General features: G+C 32.8%; 1 protein-coding gene and 1 long non-coding RNA gene across 2 annotated transcripts; both read left to right on the top strand.

Annotated features, from left to right (window-relative positions):
- The first annotated feature begins 8,953 nt into the window (after positions 1 to 8,953).
- On the top strand, positions 8,954 to 15,063 carry LOC128181328 (uncharacterized). The gene is made up of 2 exons (XR_008243305.1): positions 8,954 to 9,611; positions 14,520 to 15,063. It is a non-coding gene; the product is annotated as an uncharacterized LOC128181328 (long non-coding RNA).
- Positions 15,064 to 18,147: 3,084 nt separating this feature from the next.
- LOC128179294 (paired mesoderm homeobox protein 2-like) lies at positions 18,148 to 23,088 on the top strand. The gene is made up of 5 exons (XM_052846681.1): positions 18,148 to 18,439; positions 18,848 to 18,944; positions 22,127 to 22,250; positions 22,349 to 22,418; positions 22,573 to 23,088. The coding sequence occupies exons 1-5, from the start codon at positions 18,418 to 18,420 to the stop codon at positions 22,899 to 22,901; spliced, it is 642 nt and encodes a 213-aa protein (XP_052702641.1). The 5' UTR covers positions 18,148 to 18,417; the 3' UTR covers positions 22,902 to 23,088.
- Positions 23,089 to 23,717: the final 629 nt, after the last annotated feature.

The following is a 23,717-nucleotide window of genomic DNA, read 5'->3' on the forward strand; positions in this document are numbered from 1 at the left end:
TGCAAGGGAAGTAACTCGTACTATACACAAGAACAAATGGGGCGCCATGAAGGGTGAATTTGGTTGAAAATGAACCAACTTATATTTGAATGGTACATAATACACATTATGTTAAATAATCTTTCTTTTTTTCATCAATGCAATTAAAATGTTCTGACTGTTGACTTTGGCAATCAAGATATTTCAGAGAATCAATCAGTTGTATAACAAATTATGAAATTAACTCATGCAGATAGAAATATAGAAATCAATGTTAAAACTGTCAATTCTGAATGCGAAATGCTTGCTATGACAAAGTAAATAAAACTTTCTGCGTAAATAGAACAGATAGATGAAATGGAAGAAAATATTTTTTTAATAATGCCCAGAAACATAAAAAGATAAAAGGATGTGACAGTTTGCTATGAAATGAACGCTAATTATACCAAAAAAGTACACAGTATAAGATGAAATGCGTTTACTTAACTTTTTATTTTCAGTTAAATTAAAGTTAAGATCTATATGAATGTATTTTTAAATAGTCGTACGGTTTCAATAATTAATTAATTAATTATATATAATTTATATAGCATTTGAATGATACAATTATTATTTGAGAGATGGCAGGCAAAACAAAAGTTCAGTTTCAGTTTCAGTTTATTTCACTCAACACCATATAATGGTACAAGAGGTACATAAGAAGACCAAACATATTTATATATATACAATATAGTTGTAAAGGTCAAGAAAGTAAGTGGGGTGAACGAACAGTATGATTAATTTTTGAAATAAAGAAACACAATTTTCTTAATGTGATATGATCGACTGAAGACATGATTTCATAGAACTTTTTAGTGTTAGGAGAAGAACAGTAATATATATCTAAAAACTGACTTGGTAATTTACTTAATGCCTTGCATTCTAATATAACATGAAATTCATCACCAATTTTGTTACAATTATGCAAATTACAATAACGTTTACTTCTTTCAACAATACCCCACCTTCCTATTTCAACAGGAAGATGATGATTTGTAGTTCTAAACTTAACTAATAATTTTCTTAATTTACTGGGTAACAAGAGTAAGTAGCGTTCACATTCAAAATTTGTTTTATAAATTCTATATATAACACCCTTAGTCGATTCCTGAATATCGTTATGATATTAAATGTACCATTGTGTAACACGTACGCTTCCGCTCCAATAAAGATAGGAAAATTCATTTTAGGGGTTTTCAGACGTGAATGAAAAAAAAATATATTGATAAAGAAGAAGTTCTGAAACTACTTTTAAAAGTTAGTGTATTTAACTCATTTAAAAGCTATCACAATAACAATACTACATTTAAAGTAAATCATCTTTTATGTACATGCACTTCTTTGTTTGGTCAGAAGAACCACATCGCTGAAAAAAAAATATTAATTTCACTGTGTCGGAAATTAGAACATTTAAATTGAGAGCCTCTGTGATGGACGACATATTGATGCGTCGCATGACAACAGATCTCGGGATTTCGTGCCACAGGGAAATTAGGGTTTTTGGGGCGTCTTCAAATAATTCGGTAAACCAAATTCATATTTTCAAAAATTCATGAAAACAATATTATTAACTAAATGTATTCCTTCTTAACGTCTGAGAAAATAAATCGTTAGATAGAAAAAAAAAAATAGATATCATACATAAGTATATCATCATTAGTTCCAATCATCAACTTTTACCTGAATTAATGTTATATGGTAGTTCTAACCATGGACATAATATCAATGTTCAAATATTTAAAGCAGTACATACTTATATTGCAGCAACAAAACGCTTTTTGTAATTATTTATGAAAACAGTATTTAGTCTTATTTTTTCTTTTCAAACCGGTACCATATTGTTATAGTCTGTCCCAAGTTATTTTTTGATGATTTTTAATGCACATACCTGTAAAAGGAGTACAGTTGAAATCGATAAAATGGAAAATATCCTAGATATCTTCTTTGACAAATTGACCCTTTTCACTCATAACAGTTTACAGGAACAAAAACTTTCGTACGGATATTTATAATGGGAAATGTTAACATCTTTTCTCTGTTCGGAAGTACTCGGAACACCTCGCACATTTTTTCAACGTTATCATCCGGGTTTATTAATGGCTGATGCAATACAAAATCCCCGTAGAATTTCTATTTTGGGATGTGTATTGAGACCTGAAGGGTAGAGGGGGCGTTTCAAAACAGATAATCTGGAAATTTTTCATATTAGTGGATGAAAGTAGTTTAAGCACAAAGGTATTTATTATTATCGAAATATCGAACGAAAACGCTGCGAAGTGGTGGAAGCAAAAACTCGGGACAGAGTATATTTTTTTTTCTTTTCTTCTTTTCATCTGTAACTTTCTATAGTCTGTCTTCAGTTGTGTTATCAATATTTAACATTTAAATATTTCAATTTGTTCATTTTGACCTTGATATAGGGAGAGAACTAAAATAGGCTGAGCCTGCTGCCCAATCCGATTCAATATAGATGTATTATATTGAATAAAATATTGTTTAAATTATATACATAAGTCCAACATAGTGGAATTGACTTACAAAAGATTCCGTATCAGTTCTGTCTTAGTGTTGAATTAGGGTTCATCTGGAACCACACATTTCTGTTGTAAAGTTTCACTGGCTGTGTTACTAGACCTATTAGTGAATCAATAGCACCAAGTCCATTCCCTGTATTAATAAATCATAACATCATGACGCAGTCTCCGAATCTAGAGACAGCCATTGTGTACATGTTGTAAATTTTGAATTTATTGGGTGGCAGTAAAGACAAAATTTACAACATGACAATTCACCATATTCTGCCCCTACAATTGTGGTCAAAATCAGAAGTCGTTCGTAGTTAATCATAGAATTCGTCGAATAAAGAAAAGTAGATTTCTATACTGACATTTCATCTATTTATATTCAGAGAAGGTTTCTTATGGAATATTGTGAAATGTTTACATCCTTTACACCTCACACAGCTTTTCAACGGTATCATCCTAATACTTTTATGTCTCTTGCAAAACGAAATCCTCCAAAACTTTCTATGTTTTGGTTGTGTACTAGGCTACTAGCATTGAAACCTGAAGAGGCAGAGAGTGCGTTTCCAAACAGAAAATATGGACTTTTTAATTCTATCGAGTAAACGTATAGTATTTGAATAAAACTTAAGGTGTTTAAAATGATATTGTAAAATGCTATGAAATAAATAATAAATATTTAGCAAAAAGTAGTGGAAACAGAAACTTGGGGAAAAGTTGATTTTTATGGTAGCATAAGTGGGTGGAATAATAAATGTAAGTAAGCATGGACTGCCATGGAGTAGATGGAATGATAAATGTAAGACAGCACAGGGTGGATGAAAAAACTAACTGTTGTTTGAATGACGAACGACAAATAGCACAAAATAGTTGGAGTAATATATATTAGTTATCATAGAGATGAAATAACGTGTATTTGTTAGCATGGAGCAGATCGAACAACGTGTGCTAGTTAACACAAAGTGATATTACATGTAATGAGCAAACACGTGGGTAACCAATGCTACACATATGTAATCAGTTATTAAAGACTGGATGGAGGAATAACAGGCATACATACGTTAATGAGTTGACCCCTCCACCCGCATAAATTGTAGACGCAGACAACCATTCAACCACTGTCTGATTATGGCGTTTCCTATTCCAAAGACCGAACACCAAAACAGACTAAAGTCAAAACGTCAAAATATACTAAATTCTAAAATGATTTTTTAAAGTCAGATTTGAATTTATAGTCTTGGCTCTATTGTTATACATGTATGGAAGAAAAAATGTTATCCGTGAATAAAGGATTCCCTTCAAAGTGGACACATTATCAGATGTAAGATGTAATGTCAAAGAGTGACAGGCAATGAAAAATGATGTCAAGACCTTTCAGAAATTATCAGAACAAAGAACCCTTTTGAAATACTGCGATGCAAATCAATATTTCAGCAATATTCCAGTTTAATGAGATAAAGAACTTATTTCTAAATGATTGACAGATTCTATTGAAATGCTTGGAATTTCGAGGTCTTTATCAAATGGTATGGACTCTCCCCTTTGTTCACAATAAAGTAGATTAACGAGTAACGTAGACTATTTGTTGAGTTCCCCGCCAGTCATCAGCAGGAGTGCATTAGCGCTGTACATGTTGTAAAGAGCACACGATACAATCCTGCATGTTACTTAACAAAATGTTAACGAAATGTCGACAATCATTTAGAATTCAAGGAGGTTTAATGGTTAACTAATTAACCATCAGATCTTCCTTGAGTTTAAAAATATGATTTGTTAAGCTATAACCTATCATTAAGAAAAGAAAACATTTGCATATTTAAGCCTTGAAAGCTATAATACCTTACATAGGCGTCGGAACCGGGGGGGGGGGGGGGGGCTAGGGGGGGCTTAGCCCCCCACTTTTTTTTTGCAAAGTTATACCTAACCATTAGAAACATAGCATGATAGAGGGTTCAGCCCCCCCCCCCCCACTTTTTCTCGCAGGAAGATTATTGTTTCTAAATTTACCTTGAAAGATTGAGAAGTTGGATTCAGGAGCATACTAGCCCCCCCCCCCCCCCCCCCCCCCCCCCCCCCCCACGGATTAGGATTTCCATGATTTTGGGAAATACTTTTTTCTCAATATTTCTAAGGATTAGTCTAGCCCCCCCCCCCCCCCCCCCCCCCCCCACTTTCAATTTGCTTCCGACGCCAGTGCCTTATATAGAGCTCTTCTTATTAAGGAGATAAAATAGTCTAAAATGGCCACAACCGTCAAGCCCTAGGCCTCATTTCGTTTGCCGGTACAAACAATCGTAAATATACATGCATACATACTTACATGTAAATATATACTATGTACCCATTTACTAACTATATAGTATGTCATTTGTTTGCAAGGTATTACTTATATACATTATGGACATAGATCACGCTAAATATCCTACAACATGTACTCACAGAGGACCATGTAAACTGTTTTGTCTCAGGCATTGAAACGATAAAATATTTGGATTGCAAACGTTTCTTTTACAGTCTATTGCGAATATATTGTACACATATTACTACTGCAAACAGAATTATTTTATCATTGTACATATACCATACAAGCGTCTCAATTCATTGCAGTCATCGTATAGAAAACATGCATACCTTTTGAGCATATTGTGTTTACCATTGCAAGACTTATCTCTTATCCTTTCATCCTGACATACTTTATCCTTACACAATCACAAACTCAATCTATCATCAATCGTAGATATAAATCGTAAATAAACAATATTCTCTTTCCATTACAAAGTATCTAATCATAAACAAATCATAGTTGGCGTAAAAAAAATCTTAAGATTGTAACAAACATTGTATAGCTATTGCTTTATAACATACTAAAACATTAGACCGCAAAAAATAAGTATTTGACCAAAATTTTAAACAACATATCGCAATATCGATCGTTAAATCTACAGAAGTTCGGCGTTTCCAGATGAATGTGTTCGATATCTTCATCGAGTGTTTTAATGTTCGCAGCTAGTCACGATTATCTTAACTATCATATGGCATATTGTCCTTCAGATACATTATTCTCAAGTTGAGAATAGCTAAGTCACTTGGCTGCTACAAAAATGTCACAACCATATGGATACAGCTTAACCATGACAACGTATAAAAAAGAATGTAAAACTCAATTCCTCGCAGACTTCTTAACTACCTCTGTTGGCAATTGACAAAGATTAAACAAATTAGGGTAAAAGGTTGCTCTACACAGCGGGATATTGCTAATGACAAAAGCTCGCCATTTGGTCTAAGAGAAAATATCGAGATATCATCTCCTTAGAATAGTATTTTTATTTTATTTTTTTGCGAATAACGGATGTGTCTTCACGTCGAAAAATAGGAATAGTGCGTAAATCCCGGCAAATAGTCATGCTTTCTACGAACTTTAACTGCACAATGTCAACATGTGTAATATGTATCTAAAATTTACTTATTTTCGTGTGTTTACCAGTATCCAGAAGCCCATTGGCACAAAATAATCTAAAAAAAAAAAAAGAGAAACAAAATCATTCAAATTCCTTAAGAGAGAGGAGGGTTATTTTGATTTATCTTTACCTCAAAAGTATTCTGTGTTAGAGGTTGAATTTGGCGAGAGGTCAAAACAGTTAGACTAGGGGTGGGGGATATACATGTACCAACGGAGGGACTAATATACTTTCAGTAGTAAACACATAGTTTTAATTAATTGAAATATTCTACAAAAGGCAATAATTATGAGTTTTCCGCCGATCTAGGAGTGTTGTTCTATATAATTAATCCGGAGAATGAAGTGATTTACCTTCCATATTGATTCCATCAACTCAATTATAAAGAAAAGGCTGTCCGTGCCATTTCACCTTTGTGGTGATAGTCATCTCCCATTCCGTGAGAACTGTTCTTGAATTCCCACTAGAGCTGGGATATCAAGTAAATGCTGATTTCATCTTAATTATCTTTTAGATTTATATTAATTGTCCTGTTTAACCGTTAATCTATCAACCCCATCTCATTCCACAGAGGACCATCAAAGAGAGCCGATTTCAATGACCAATTGTATCATATATGGATAACAATGATTCAATATTTATTTGGTCAGGGTGGTGGCAAGCAAAACGTAATTGTTGGATTTACGCCGCTTTTTTTTTCAAATAGCATTTCTACTAGTATGCAATAAACAACGTTCGTCAATGAGATTAGCCTTATGAACTGTGATATATCTCAGCTGTTGAAATAGTCCACGATATACGCTAGTGCATTGTGGTAATGACTGCAAAGTAATGGAGTTCATTAGGCCATGATGACTGAAAAAGTTGTTTACTTCTTATGTTGCCCATTTTTTCGAAGGAGCAATTGCATTTGGGGAAATATGAATGCAACTGGTGGCTGTAAGGAGTGTGCAGCAAAAGGAAAGAAGATAATTGGCATACTTGAAGACCCATTTTAAAAGCAATGTCAAATTTATATTTAATTTAACTTGTATCTATACACCTAGAACATGTTTCATGTACAAAATAAATACAGACCTTAAAGGATTGAATATTAGATATAGTTTAAGAAAATTTTTGTTTTCTCGTTTATAACCCTCTTCCAAGGAAGAATTGACTTAAGGAAAGTTGGTGACAGCGGGGCCTGATTTTTTTTTTTTACGTACGACTTAATAATTTTCGTAGATTTCAAATCTTAAAAAGTGAGAAAACGAAAAATCAATAAAAAATGCTTTAAATAAAATTCAGGCCTTATTTTTTCAGTACAACTAGTTTTAAGCAATATTCTGAAATAGCTATTGACATTTTTTTGTTCTTTCCTATTGTATTGTTTATGCAAATACAAAAAAATGTGAAAATTTGATACGGTGTGGGTAATATGAGGAAACAAATTTGCACAATAGATACGGTAAAACTAATATCATTTAAACAAGAGGTTGAATCCGGTCGTATCAACTTTGATTTTGTAGAAATGATACGACCCTTCCTAAGATCTCTTTTCCATACTGTAGTCGATCTCAACTTACAAGCACGTGGTACGCATTTCTCAATTTTAGTTACGCGCGTTTACGGCACATATAAAAAAGTTCCAAATGTAGAGGAAGGCGACATCTATGTAAAAAAGAATTAAATTTTCTTTGATAACTTGCTGTTTAGAGTTTGCTTTAAAGAGGGTAAGCTTTTAAAAAAAAAGCTAAACTTGTTGCTAGCGCTCGAGAGTGCTAGCAAATACGCAAGTCTTTTTTTTTGTAGCACTCTCGAGCGCTAGCAACTACGTTTATCTTTTTTACTGGAATACGCATGCTCAACTTCATGGTAGGGGATTTTGGGAATACTGTACAGTTGTACCACTGTAAATAAACTGTACCATATGAATTTCGTTTTATCATCTACACATGATCTGAAGTTTTGTGTTTTATTGTAAATGTCAAAAAGTAACAGTAGCTTAGGTCTTATAATGCCAAGTTATTTCTAAAATTATAATAAATAGCTAGCTCTATCTTCACTACTATCAAACTCGGAAAAATATCAATCCGTTTTCCAAGCTTGCCGGAGAGAAGACACGATTGCTACATGGTTCTACTCATCTTTAAAATTTTCACCACGAAATTGAAATTTTAGTAGAGGCAGAATGATTTAAGCAGAGTGAATGAGCTATGCCAATGCCGACGTGAAGTCAACTCTAGATTCGCAATTCTAAATTGAGACTCACCCCCACCCCCAACACAATTCCAGTACACCACCGTGCCCTCCTATTAATAAGCAATCGATTAAGAAGATTAAACCAATGGTTTAGAAATCTATTTTGTTTTTTATAATGGCTACAGGGCTAGCTCACCAATCTTTTTAAAAGATAAGCGTCTGCTGGAATACACATTCTCGCCTTCCCAGTATGGTATTGTCATGTTGTGAATGTGAATTTGGTATTTACTGCCACCCGGTAAATTCAAAATTCACAACATGACAGTATTCTGGTGATGCTTATGTTGATAAAATGTACCATGTTAATTGTTGCGAATTATGCATCTCTAGAACATTGTGTAGGATATAATAGAACTACTTTATGTAGGATAAAACAGGGTTATTTTGTGTAAGATAGAATAGTGCCTTCTGTGGATGATGAAATATAACTTGTTTGTGTAGGATAAAACGAAACTATTTTGTATAGGATAGAAAAGGACGTTATTGTGTATTACAAAACAGAACTATTTTGTGTAGAATATAAAAGAAATATTGTGCATAATTAAACAGAACTTTTTGTGTAGGATATAACAAACCTATTTTCTGTAGGATAGAACAGAACTGTTATATGTAGGATACAACAGAACTTTTTTTCTGAGTAATAAAACAGAACTATTTTTCTTTGATATAACTAAACTATTTTGTTTTTGATACAACTAAACTTTTTTGTGTATAATAAAACAGAACTATTTTGTGTATGATATAACAGAACCATTTTTTGTAGGATAGTACGGGACTATTGTGTGTAAGATAGAACAGAACTACAAATGTAGTTTGTGTATCATAAATTAGAAATATATTGTACATCATCGTATGAATATGTTTAAGGTTACATTTGAAGACAGTTAGTCCCACAAACATTTGACGCCCTAAGATAAACAATACAGCGCAGACAAATCCATTTTCCTTATGGTAAAAAATTGACAAATTATGACAGAAAAATAGATAGAGGGAGATCACGATCAATTCCTTGAGACATTTGACCTGGACGTTTCTAAGAACTGTCATACAAAACGACAACACAACTGTTCGATGTTTATTTACAACACATTGAAAAACAACGTGGGACTTCGTGACACGCAATTGCTGATAGATAAATGGCCCCCACCGCCAAAAGCAAATGTACTATATGAAGCTTAGCCATTTCACATCTTCGGGAAAATTGGAGCTGGTCCTTAGAGAACGGAGAACGTCATTATGATAATTATCGTTGACAGTCCCGTGTCTGCGCTGAATTATGAAATTGACTTAAATTCGACGTTTGGCTGGCGATTCCATCATTTGGGTGCTTTCTTCTGGCAGGGAAACGAAATCTCTGGAACTTATAAAAATGGTATGAATTTTTTTGAACATTAATATTTTAATTAACAATAATGGTATAAATTTATTTTATTTTGAGATTGTTTTCATCAGTTATGGTTTGATGTGTCAATGTTCAATTTGTAGAGAATTATTTTCCAGCCCAGATAATCTTAATCATAACGAGAAAATCATGTTATAAATTACCCTAATTGCCTGATTTAGAATAAAACCTTAACTAGTAAAATTACCGTCGTTTGTTTGGTCAGGCATTTATTTAGTAACAAAAAAATGTAGATTGCCATATGTCATCAATTCGAATTCATCCAAATGAAATAAGAGTTTGCCACTTTTTCTGCTGATATTAAACATTGAAAACTTATTTCATTTAAAAATACAAAAAATATGAATTAATGTAACTTAATTAGAATAACAAACATCATCTTATTGAAAACTTCATGTAAATTTTGACTGGCAAATCAGAATGAAAATGCAAGTCAAGAATGATCAAGTTCAAGATTATAAGGTATTGAAATGGTTTATTCTTTTAAATAAAACATCTTTAGCAAAACTAGTCCGCGTGTCAATGCGGTTGCCAATTTGTTCCAAACGAATCTATCACTACGAATTTAAAAAACATAAATACAAGGTTTACAAAACTGTGAACCATTTTTTAACGTGAAGTTTTTACTTGTGGGAAACTTTGAGACATGTATAAAAAAAACTCGCAAAAACGCTATCGTAATGAACTTTAAAATAATTCTTCATTCAATGAACAAAGGGAAAAAGGCCAAAAACCGTGTAGATTCCGATAAGAAATTGCGTAAGTTCTCTCTCTCTCTCTCTCTCTCTCTCTCTCTCTCTCTCTCTCTCTCTCTCTCTCTCTCTCTCTCTCTCTCTCAGGAAGTCTACATGTTGTATTAGTGAATACATTAATGAATGGACAGATGAATCAGGAAAAATACAAGAAAAAGAGCAAATTCAGTCGTCGAATGTCGTAAAGTGTTGTTGTCTGGATTAAAGGGGCATGGTCACGATTTTGGTCAAATTTTATTTTTCTGTGCCATAATTGTTTGCAATGCTATAGAAATGCATTTCTAATGATCAACCAAAATTTTAGTGTCAGTCTTAAAGTTTTCAGCAAAATACAGAACTTACAATTCTTTGTCAGGTAAAAAAGCCTCGTGCCATGTTGCTGTTTACATTGGTTCAATAAACCGGTAAAGTTCTTTTTCAAGCTTTTTTCTGTCTTCTGATACGTTCTAAGGATAAACAAACTGCAGTTCCTAGAGTAAATCAAATTTATTTTAGATATAAAACTGGAACTTTTACTTCAACATTCAAACGTAGATAAAAATTTACATGACAAAGTATTGTGAGCTCTGTCTCTCGCTTATAACACAATTTGGTGGACTATTAGAAATGCCAAACTGAAACAGAAAACTAAAAGACCAAAAACTATGCCACATTAACTTCTGGTTAACAACAAGGATTCGATGTGAATATAATTTTGTTTTTGTCGATAATAGCTGGGTCATTGTAAACACCATTTGCACAATAATTGAATTTCAGTAATTGATTCCAAATTGTACAGCAAGTAACATATTCTGTCTTATTGGTTTGACAGTTAATGATTTTTGCAGACAATTTCGTTTGAATACGTTATGGAAAATATATCTGTAAATTGCTCTATTCTCCATAGATCAACCACATGTAAATGAAAGCACTTTCGTCGCTCATTTTGAATATTTAAAGTAAAGATGGAAAATGATCACGGGAATCATTTACATAAATCGGTGGCTGTTTCAGAGGCAGTCTGGCAGTTTGTAGAGTTAGTGGTCCCAACAGTCATGATTCATTTAACTAACTTGACACAATTCTTATTAACAATTTTATTTTGAATTCATACCATGATTTCAATGATCATTTAAGAACGCATTATCAACGTGTTATTTTTTTTTCTTCCTTTTTGTATATGATAAAAAAAAATATAAATTATTTTCATTTAACCCCCCCCCCTTTTTCTTTATATACCTTAAGCAATCGACCCTCTTCCTAATGTTTACATGTACATGTATATGAATACTAGTTACAATTAACTGACCCCTATACGTACGTTTTCGAGACATTATTGATTGATATAAAAAACATTTATTTCTGTTAGACTTATATTACTATAACATAACAGAATGTGGATCTGAAAATTATGTAATGATAAGAAAATGATTTTTATATGTGCCAATGAACCCAATTTTTCCAAAAAAGCATTGATATTAAGTTTTCAATGTGCATATTTCTTTTTTTTTTAATCATTCACTGGTTTTAACATAAATCATAAATCCATGTTTATGGATTTTTTTAATAATGAAAAGTTTTCTCTCGGGTTCCCCTGAACCTTCTAATTTGATTAATTCATTTTTTTTTTATCAATATGTCCATCTATTCATTATTTTACTATGAAAGACACGGGATTTGTTTTTATTCACCATGATCTCTAGTAATGAACACAGGACTTGTTTTTACTTATCTTGATATTGGGTTAATTCGGTAATGAACTACATCACACGCAGATAATTCCTAGATTTTTTATGACAAAAATCGTAGAGATTGAGTATATACTCAATGGACACGTGTGTTGATCTATATGCCCTCAATAACCCCCAGCTCAATCACGCTACCACTTAGAATAAGTCCTTAATTAAACATTAATGCGGAAAGCTCGGGGACCAAGAGGCCTTGAGACCTTTGATCCGGGTCCTGTTGAAAGGAGCAGACATTACGCTGACGGTCCCTTGACGGACATCAACCAGTTGAGTCCTCCATCGCGATGCTCTTCATAATTACCGTCCATAGATTTAGATGTGGGGAATTTTAAAGGTTTATAGCACTTCATTCTTTATTAATCTCTACAGAAGAGGATGCAGTTCCACGTGGAGATTTGACATTACAAAAAGACATGGAAATTTTAAACGTGATCTTTTTTAGATTGTTTCTATCTTGATTTCAAATTCTGTCTACGATATATAGGAGAAATTACCCTTTTTGATCGTTCTGTCATTGATGTACACAAATAATACTTTTAGATTAAGATGAAGAATTAGTCATATTCAACATGTAAAATCGAGATTAAATAACATTAAGAGAACATATTGACAAGGTAAGATTGAATGGTCAACTAATTTTAACTGAACTTGGAATATGAAATTATAAATAACATTAATTATTAAAAATTTTGATAAAATTATATAAAAAATTAAAATGTCATTATTAAAACCAAACGTTAACATTGTTGCATGGCATTTTGACACAGTTAATGGAAAGAATTACTAACGTAGTTGTATTTTAACCTGATGATTTGAGGTTACATTATGGCAAGATGGTAACCAACATTGGGGTTAAATTGAAGCAAGATGCTAATTTATATTGGGGTAACATTGAGGTGTTATGGTAATTAACATTGAGGTTACATTGTGGCATGATGGTAATCAACATTGAGGTTACATTGTGGCGTGATGGTTAATAACATTGAGGTTACATTGAGGCATGATGGTTATTAACATTGAGGTTACATTGTGGCATGATGGTTATTAACATTGAGGTTACATTGAGGCGTGGTGGTAATTAACATTGAGGTTACATTGTGGCATGATGGTTAATAACATTGAAGTTACATTGTGGCATGATAGTTATTAACATTGAGGTTGCATTGTGGCATGATGGTAATCAACATTGAGGTTACATTGGGGAGTGATGGTTAATAACATTGAGGTTACATTGAGGCATGATGGTAATAACATTGAGGTTACATTGTGGCATGATAGATATTAACATTGAGGTTACATTGAGGCGTGGTGGTAATTAACATTGAGGTTACATTGTGGCATGATGGTTAATAACATTGAAGTTACATTGTGGCATGATAGTTATTAACATTGAGGTTGCATTGTGGCATGATTGTAATCAACATTGAGGTTACATTGTGGCGTGATGGTTAATAACATTGAGGTTACATTGAGGCATGATGGTAAATTAGCATTGAGGTTAAATTGTGGCAGGATAGTTATTAACATTGAGGTTACATTGAAGCATGATGGTAAAATAGCATTGAAGTTACATTGTGGCATGATAGTAATTCACATTGAGGTTACATTGAGGCATGATAGTTATTAACATTGAGGTTACATTGAGGCGTGGTGGTAATTACATTGTAACATTGAGGTTACATTGTGGCATGATAGTTGATAACATTGAGGTTACATTGTGGCATGAGTTATTAACATTGAGGTTACATTGAGGCGTGGTGCTTATCAACATTGAGGTTACATTGAGGCACGATGGTACATTAACATTACGATAGTAAACTAATTTTAACTGTAGTTGGTCTATGAAATTATGAATAAATTTAACTATTAAATACAAAGTTAGCATTGTTATATTGATGTTGCATATTGGATGGCAAATTAACATTGATGTTACATGGTGGCATGATGGTTAATTAATTAAACTGAGATTACTTTGTAATATTAAATCATATTTAGGTATGGTATCCTGGAGATGAAATACCTGGTAGTTAATTGATACTTTTTGTTGGTATCGTTAGATGTGCGTTAACATTTGATAATTTGAAATGACATAACAACAAAGCAACATTGAGATATTTAACATGCTGATTTCCAGATGAATTGTGTGTATAGTTACTGGGCAACATTGTCTTGAAATTGAATTGTGTACATCGCTATTTTTAACGTTGTCTTAGATATTGAATTGCGCATGTGGCATTTTTGCAACATTGCATTGAATTTTACATTGAATTGGGTATGTTGCTATTGTGTTATATAACCTTTGATATTTCATGCAGATTTTTTTCTTCACAATCTGCTGTCATCACAGTCAACAATATCAGCACTTGCATTGCTATTCAACATTGTAATATCTGTTTCAGATTAAGGTGGTTGTGCTCGCTCTCCTCTGCTTCACGGTCCTCCTCCATCAGTCGCACGGGCTGGGATTCCAGAACATCATCTGTAGAGACCGGTGTCGCTACAGGTTTAAGCAGTGTCTGGACTTGTGTGTCGAAAAGAATGATCTCGAAAAGGACTTCAGTGGTGGTTACGAGGAATGCATGAATTTGTGCTCTCAGCTACTTTTGTTGCCGTGCAGCTGCCCCTAGTCATAACGTTAAAGACGATCTAGCCTCGGGGCTGGGCCTCGGTCAAAAGTACATGTATATCAATGGCACGTGTATGACGCACTTTCTTTTGAAAGCAAAAAATCCGCCTGAAACTTTGACTTTGTTTTGAATTTAACATCAGCTAGTAAGAATCATTTTGATTTAAAATCATGTAATTGAATTTAAGCCTGTACATTTTGAGAATATTGTTAAAAGTGTCAGCAGACCATTGCTGATATATTTTGCAATAAATGTTTCATGTATCTACAATAAAGATCTGTAAATTAAAAAGCCTGGTTTTCACCGGACAAATTTCGTTGAAATGTTGGGGTTTTTTGTTTGGTTTTTTTTTTCAGTTAAAAAAGATACCTTGATTGTTTGATTTGAATTACTGTTAAACAATCGCAAATATTTGGGTCTTTCCGGTGGAGCACGAGCTCTGCCGGAAAGATCCGAAAAGTTGCTATCGCCCGTAACAGTATCTTAGTAATACAATCATGAATGAAATATGACGAAAGAATACGTTTCAAGCAAACAGGGGATATTGTTAAAAAAGAAATGGTTGTCATTAAAAACATTAATGCTGATGTGCATTTAATTGATTACAATATGTACATGTTTATGATGAAATATGATATAGAAGCATAACGCTGTTGAGCAATTATTGCAAGCGTTTACATGCTATGCATTTTAAGAGAGAAGGGAAATTTGAATTTGAACCTAAGTACCAATGCAAAGTGATATACTTTCTCGCATTATTGCCTCCTCCCTCCCCCCTTTCCAACTTTCGCATAAAAGAACTAACAGGTCAGTAGACTGAAACATAAACAGAAAAGGATACCATCTCAAATGTCTTTGGAAGCTATCATATAGAATATATAATTGTCGGATTGGTATTTATTTTTTATCTTTGTTCTTAACAGAAATAGTTTTCATTATTTTATCATTCTAACTTTGTTTTTTCTTGATAATGCAATCAAAATAGTCCGTATGTGCGGCAGTCGGTCCTAATTTGCAGAATTACTTACATAATATGTATAAAGTTTGACTCAATTTCATCAAAGTTTTACGGTATTTTTATTTTATTTCATTTATTTTATTTTTTTAATTTTTTTTTAATTATTTTTTACCTGTCTATCATAGTTTTGCCGAAGCTTGACACTCACCTCCATTTCTTAAATGTATGATTTTTTTTTTAAAATCGTGAATAATTTCTTAAATAAATATCTACCGCCCGCAATACGATTCAAGTCATAATGAAATTACTACCATTAAGATGCAACAAATGAAATGCATGTATATATATAGATGTCAAGAAATGAAAAAATAATTTCAAGTAGAACAAAATCTATCAACTAAAATTCATCGTATATTTGGGTGTATTTAATTCATTTTTTTTTGACAAATTACACAAAAAATTGATTTCATTTTTTTTCTATTTATGATATTGGGGTTATCTTAACGGTATATCACTTTTGAACCGTATTTAATACGATATTCTAAAGTGATTATACACTGCTGATCCAAATCGATCTGACAATTCGTTAATCTGCTAAAAATCGGAACATCCATGTGGGTGATTATGTCATTTCAGAAATGAGCATTTAATAGCAAAGTCGATATGATAAAACTGCCAATCAAACAATTAATCTGTCCTACGCCATCCAAGGTGAAGCAATTTCCCGGCCCCCATGTGTTCCTGGATTCAACTAATCCGTGCATTATGTTAATGAATCTCATAACAAATAATTGGCGATGAGCCAATCGCAGGCCTTACTGGATATTACACCCTAATAATAGCTATGCTGTATATCCTTACTCACATTAGTGGCAGAAATGAAAATGTTAAACCGAACAATTAATTCTCGAAATAAGGCTAATAGCTTTATTTATTAAGCTTATTAAGTAAAACTCCGTATATGTAATGCTACGGACGTTGACTAGAAAATTACTCCTCAAAAGCCCCATTAATTGTAGATGTGTAATATCACTTCTTTGTATGGAAATCGAAATTGCTGCTTTAGTACAGATACAGAAACTATAGATTGTCCATGATATTGTGTGATCTGCATGTATTATCTACACTAATAGCCGACTTTCCTGGGATGAGACTGGTCTGTGATATAATTTATTTCGCTCACATCATCAACATGGCGATTCACGAGGTACATAGATTAATGTTTATAATTGTTGATCAAATGTCAGAAGTACGGTATAAACTAAAGAAAACGCTAAAAATGAACTAATATTCAAGGAAGACAGAGTGATTCAAAAATCTAAAGTACATGTATACATGTAAATAAACATCTAGCTCTTGGAGTGTTAAAAACAATAAACAAGATTTAAATGTATTTAGTTTTTCACAAAATCTAGGATTTAAGTCTACGAATAAGCATTACATTCTAGCAAGTTCTCTCTCTCTCTCTCTCTCTCTCTCTCTCTCTCTAAATTAAAAAATTCATGAATAATTCAATATACCAATTAATTTTGGTTACTAAATTCCATGTTATAACAAAGTTGGATTTTTTACGATATCAATATCCAAACTTGCTTCATTTTTAATGGTAAAAACTTTCAAATTTGTACGTAATCAAGTTAAATGACGAATTACATTGTATTATTGTATAAATGCTTAACATTTGTGACATTAAAAAGCATTCCAAAACCATGACTAACAAAGATTATGTGCATTATTTGACCATTTGCTGCTTATTTGTGAATCACGGCCGATTTGAATGCATGCAAGGGTATATTAAAACCAAATTAAAGCGAATGCAGAACAGTGATAGCCATCAATTGTAAGGGAGGGAGATGTAATTTTCCTCGCTGGCACACATTTATATATATCTTTGCCTATTTAATTTCCATTATTTGGCGTCCGAATCCAATTGGGTCTCTAATATAATCGTCGTTTTCGATGAAAATTAAGGGTCATTTCATGACCTTTGGCCGGAGGAGGCTTCGTGAAGCGTGACATGAGTTTGAAGGTCACGGTTGATTGACAGTCAGACAAAAGACTATTCCTCAAACCCAGAATCAGCATTAATATGAAAATGTTGGTTTTCTTTCAGGGAATGTCAGTTGATAATCCCATAAACGAAATTACCGGGGACGTTACTTTGTTAATATTTACAATTGAAAAATTGCGGACATTGTTTGATTGCGCGAGCGTAATTTTCCCGCAGATATTTGACACGCGCACTAGGGTGTCGTGTACGAGATGCACAGCTGCACGTGCGCGTAGGTCAGCATGAAGTGACGTCTCATGCATTAGGGGGTCAGTCGTATCAGGTGATAATCCGCGATGACAACACATCCGGGACGGGGATATACGGGTAGTGCACCACGACTGAACTGTTGCTGAGCGGGATGATTAGCAGAGCGGAGGCCCCAAACTGACAATTTCACTGACGACCAAATTAATAGTCCACTCACAACCAATTATATTCTCTCATGTAGCCAACTTATGGTGCGGTGTGGTCGCTACCATAATTAATTTAACTTCCCAATAATTTGTCAATTATATCTCGTTAACGCATACATAAATTTGGTTATGACCGACAAATCTGGCCCAGCAATGAGCTTTGATGTAGCGGGACAGCCACTGCAGTTAATTTAAATGGTTGTGGGTTTGGGACATAATACGAGGGACTGAGGAACAGATCGGAAGATGAAGACAATGGAAAACATCAGTAAGTAAAACGCCATAGAGATTTTATTTTTTTCGGGGGTGGGGGGATTAGGTCTTGTTATATAACAAGGCCAATGATATGTTTCTATATCGTTTTTTTTTTAAAGAAGAAATTTGCATGTAGACGAGGAGATTTCTGACACAGTTTTGTTGTCAGATAAACATGTAACGAGTATTTTATGATATTTACACAGTGTACCCCCCCCCCCCCCGTCTAATTATAACCAATGTGCAATAATGTAAAATGAAATTATAAAGACATTTTCTTAGTGGATGTGCATGGTGGCACATTTATGTAATTTCTATGCCATATGATATGTAAAGTATTTAATAAAATCGCGATATTTGAGGCAAGAATTAATGTGTAAACAATTCTGACAAAGGAATACTTTCCACTTGTTTATAATAGGTTTTCACAATTTCAACAAGATGCAGAATTTCTCACCAAACACAGCGGTATTGAGGACTTCCGAGGACGCAAACAAAACTAAGAAACCTAGACACAGGTAGGTCCAGGTGAACTATTCATGTATGTGTTATATAATTAGCATCGCGTATAGATCTACATTGATTTTAATTATCGCAAAAAAGTCCTTAAATTTTTGTCCTGGAAAAACCTTTACATATACCTGTATCATCCGTCTGAACCCCATTTGGTTTTGGGGTGTTTTCTGGAAGCAGAATTATCAATTATCAACAGAAAAGTTAAATGAGATGATATTTGATTATACTTGATGAAAATCTACAATTCTACAATAAGTTGTTGAAAACTACACAAAACAATACTGAATAGTACTGTAGTATGTAAAATAGCTTTGTTAATTAAGATCAATTCTATGTAAGAATCAAAATTCGGTGGCCACGCATAGGCACGGATTTTCTTCATACTTTACCGTTTAATAGACTTTCATGAGTAATAAAAGCCTATCACCATTTGTTTCTGCTAAATGGTCCCGTTTCCATGGTGACAGAGGATAAAGATGTAAAAATGGCATTTCAATACTTATTTGAGAACATGTTGTAAGTAATGGAAACAACTTGAGGTTTCAGGGGTAGAATACATTATGAGAAAAAAAATGTCATTTTTCAAGAGAAAGAAAATGATTTATGGAGAAACGCATATTTTAAAGTGTTTTTTTAATCTTGAATGTTTTGGTACACACTATTATGATTGTGCAATGAAGAATTTAAAAAATGAAAATTGAGAACCGTTGATATGGTAATATGCTGAAAAATAAGGTAAATTCTAATATTTTGAGGCCTTTTTGATTAGGAATTATTCACATATAAAGTATAAATATTCGATATCAATGGTTGAGAAAAAAATCAAGTATGTTTCGAACTGTAAAGCAACTTGAAAAAAAGACTCTGGAATTTGCTAAAAATAATTGTCGTTGCTATGGACTCTTCAAAAAGTAAGAATTTCAGTGTGATTTTTTCTATGCAACTTAAATTTCAATAGCATCAACAATTATGTGTTGCATAACAAAGCTTTTTCTGGTACATGATAAAAATTCAGGCATATTTTGTGGTATATGAAAAAAATTCAGGCATATTTTTACAAGTTCCGACAAAACTATAAAAAGTTAGAAATTAAAGCATATCAAAATCACCTTCAATTTTTCCTATATTTTTTTTGGCCTTGTTACCAACGCAACGGATGTAATCTTTTATAAGTAAGTTTTTGGCATCGGTTACCATGACAATTTATGGTTACTCCCAGCAAAAAACTGTTAAGTGTCTTTTTGCGTTTAATATCTAATGTTTGTCCATGTATGAAATGTAAAGAACATTGGTGAAGATGCGTGGCCAGACCCTTATATAAATCTTTGATTTTTACATGATTTGGTATATTAAAGAGGATGCAGTGGTCATGGCTGTTTTAATCTCCTTGAGAAGTAGAGCTCTTTAAAAAGATATTAAAAATATCCAATATAAAAAATAAAAAATCATTAATTCTATATCTACTAAATAAAAGTTTATGACTAAAGAAATATATTTCAAATTCTAAGGCAGATCTGATGGATAATTTAATTGTAAGTCATCTATCCTCCTTAAGGGATACTTACGTGAAGTCTTAAGGTTATTTTTAGATCTAAAATGAGTTAGGGCGTTAACTACGAATCTGATTGTCATGAGTTCGAATACTGCTGAGGCATTTATTACTTTTTATACCTTTCCAAAACTTTTTAAATCATATTTTTTGGTCAGATATTGTAAAATTTTAAAATTCTAGACCGGTGAAAGTAAGAAAGATCACTAATATTATAATTAGCGACTAGGACATGTAATAAAATTTATGGTTTGTTTAGAGTTTACTCAATAAATAACATTTACACTACACGCAGTAATTATTTTACGGGTTAAAACTGGACCAGGTATAATTTTTGCAGATTAGTTTGGTATTAAAAGGATAAAAGTACATTCCTGTAGTAAACATTTCGCTCACTCCAACCCTTTTTATAAAATACATGCATGCCCAAAATAATTTAAAATTATACAACCAAAAAATAATACAAAACAAGATTGTTGTTTTTTTTAATTCAGTTCAATTCATTTATTGACAATTATCATGTCGGCATACAGTCATGAATATGACTTACTAGTACACAAAACAAAACATTAAACATAGCATGCAAAAGTTAAACATTGACTTATAAATCTACAATGGATTGGGTGAACAAAACTAGGCTTGTGTGAAGGTTATTATTGGTTTTCATAAAATTGTATAAGTGTTCATTGTTGACTTTCCTTTCTAACGTTGAAACAGTTTTTTAGAAAACAACATATCCTTCTAGCAGCTGTAATGTTTTTAGGATTGACAAGTTCCTTAATGGGATTGACATTTGTATATGTGTTCACATTAAATATACCATTATAATTCAATCTACATTGGTCATATTTTGAACAATACAATACAAAGTGTTTCTCATCTTCAATAAACAATTTGCAAAAATTACACAGAAGTTTTTCTCTTTGAATTTTTAAATTAATAAACGTAAATATATCGGTTAAGTTCAAACTTCTTGAATGAAGTTGCATCACTTACTGTAAAATATGGTTCAACCGAAGCAATCTGAATGCCTAAAGATGAAATTTGGACTGTTACATAGAACGCATATGAATAATGAAATCAATAATCATCTTCAATAAGATGCGTCATATCGTTTTTGTACTTAAACCCAGCCAGTAAATTGAAAATTTACAATATGACAGAAGACTGGAAATATCTACTCTATATATTATTCATTGATGTAATTAAGGGGAAAAAATGTTACACATGTTACATGTATACATTCATTTTATTTAAATGATATGATCATTAATATTAACTAAATGTATAATGAAAAATAATGAAAAATATACTAGTTTAAATAATAAATGTAATGTAAATATCAGCTCTATGTGTTCATAGTGAATAACTGAATTTTGTCTTTAAAAACAAAAACTTTTGTGACAAAACCAGTTCACATGAGATGCATATTCTGTTCCGGAATTTAAAAAAAATGAAAATAGATGTACAACATTGCTGTAACTATATAGCATGTCAACAGATATCGATTCAATATATATAACAATAAAAGTCACAAATACAAACATAATGTTTTTTCCTCCAAACTTTTACTAAATTTACAGTTTTCCTCATAATATAAACTTAATTGGTATAAAAATGTATTGAATTTCTCAGAACGACGTTTTCGCCTTTTCAACTTAAAGAAATGGAAAAGGCCTTTAGGAAAGCTCCATATCCAGATGTTATGACGAGAGAGGAACTAGCGCGGCGATTAGCACTCAACGAGTCACGTGTCCAGGTAATTATTATTAATATTTAAATTATAGTGGTGTTCGATTTCAATATTCATGTAAGTAATCGTTGCGGAATGACAGATTATTTCTTTTTAAATTTAAGATCTGGTTTCAAAACAGACGAGCAAAATGGCGAAAAGGCTATTCTCCAAAATTAGACATCAACTCAAAACGTAAGTTTGACATTTAAAAAAAATCATTACACTGCAGTTCTCTTCAGAGAGAGAGAGAGAGAGAGAGAGAGAGAGAGAGAGAGAGAGAGAGAGAGAGAGGAATGTGTGAATGCCTCTTTGCAAGTCAATATTAATATATGTACGCACATTTCAGCCAATGAGAGCGAACTAAAAGAGGACCAAAAGCAACCTAAACAACCTCCACCCACCAAAGAATCCGCGGAGCCCAAGAGCATCACGTGGCAGCCCTGGCCGGGAATGCTGAGCGAGTACTCGCCCTACCCGGGGGCCTGGATGGGCCTCCCAGGGTCCTCTCCTTACAGTCCGTTTGTCTTTAACCAACAGGCAATGTTTTTGCCTCGTGATGGCGCTAATTCTAGACAACCCGAGCTCAACGTACCCTTAAACCTTGTGCAGAGGGAATATACGTATGGCGACAGCGTGTTCGATCTGTCCAGATACTTGCCGAAAGACAAAGAGTGAGAGATGTTTACGTTGCTAGTAATTCAATGTTTAGAACAAATGAACGTTAAAACGCATCAACATGCCAAATAATTGATAAATCTAGAGTACTTCTACGTAAATCGAATTCCCAAAAATTCTAGGTAATTTAATTATTATGTGCATTATATGATTAAATCAATTGGAGAATAAAATTCAATTATGTTTATTTTCAATGTGAATAAAGTAAAAAAATACTTTAAAAGTATGAATTCGAAGCGAGATTTTTTTCTCTGCGATATTGTTCATAAAACATAATGTACATACACGTAGTTTTATGATTTTTTGTTAAGTTATAGTAACTTGGCGCTTATTTGTGCAATTATTTACATGTAATATATGAATGCAATAATTTTGTGCTGGGCCGTGCAATTATACAGCAGTATTCATTATAGATGAATCTACATTCATTAACCAATTTCAGATAGGAACATGTTTTGTATTAAACCATAATTCATAAAACATATAGTCTGCTAAATGGCGAACAAGGACCTGTACTATACATTAATTAGGAGTTCTCCGTATTTTTATATGTATATGTACATGTTTATACAGTGCTTGCTTTTAAATAAAGTTGCACACACTGAAAAATAGTTTCTTAGTAATGTTGCTTAACTAAACAAAGGGACTTCATAGTCAAAATCTATAATAGTTTCACAAACCAGTTTTATACGTGAAAAGATTAGTTTTACAATACTGATATGCAAATTTCTCTGCGATACTTGGTATTACTGTTGACAAAGGAGATGTCTATTTTGTCAATGGAGACACCAATATATTGTCAAGTGATATTATTTT

The sequence above is a fragment of the Crassostrea angulata genome, chromosome 4, assembly GCF_025612915.1.
Source record: "Crassostrea angulata isolate pt1a10 chromosome 4, ASM2561291v2, whole genome shotgun sequence".
NCBI classification, from domain to species: domain Eukaryota; kingdom Metazoa; phylum Mollusca; class Bivalvia; order Ostreida; family Ostreidae; genus Magallana; species Magallana angulata.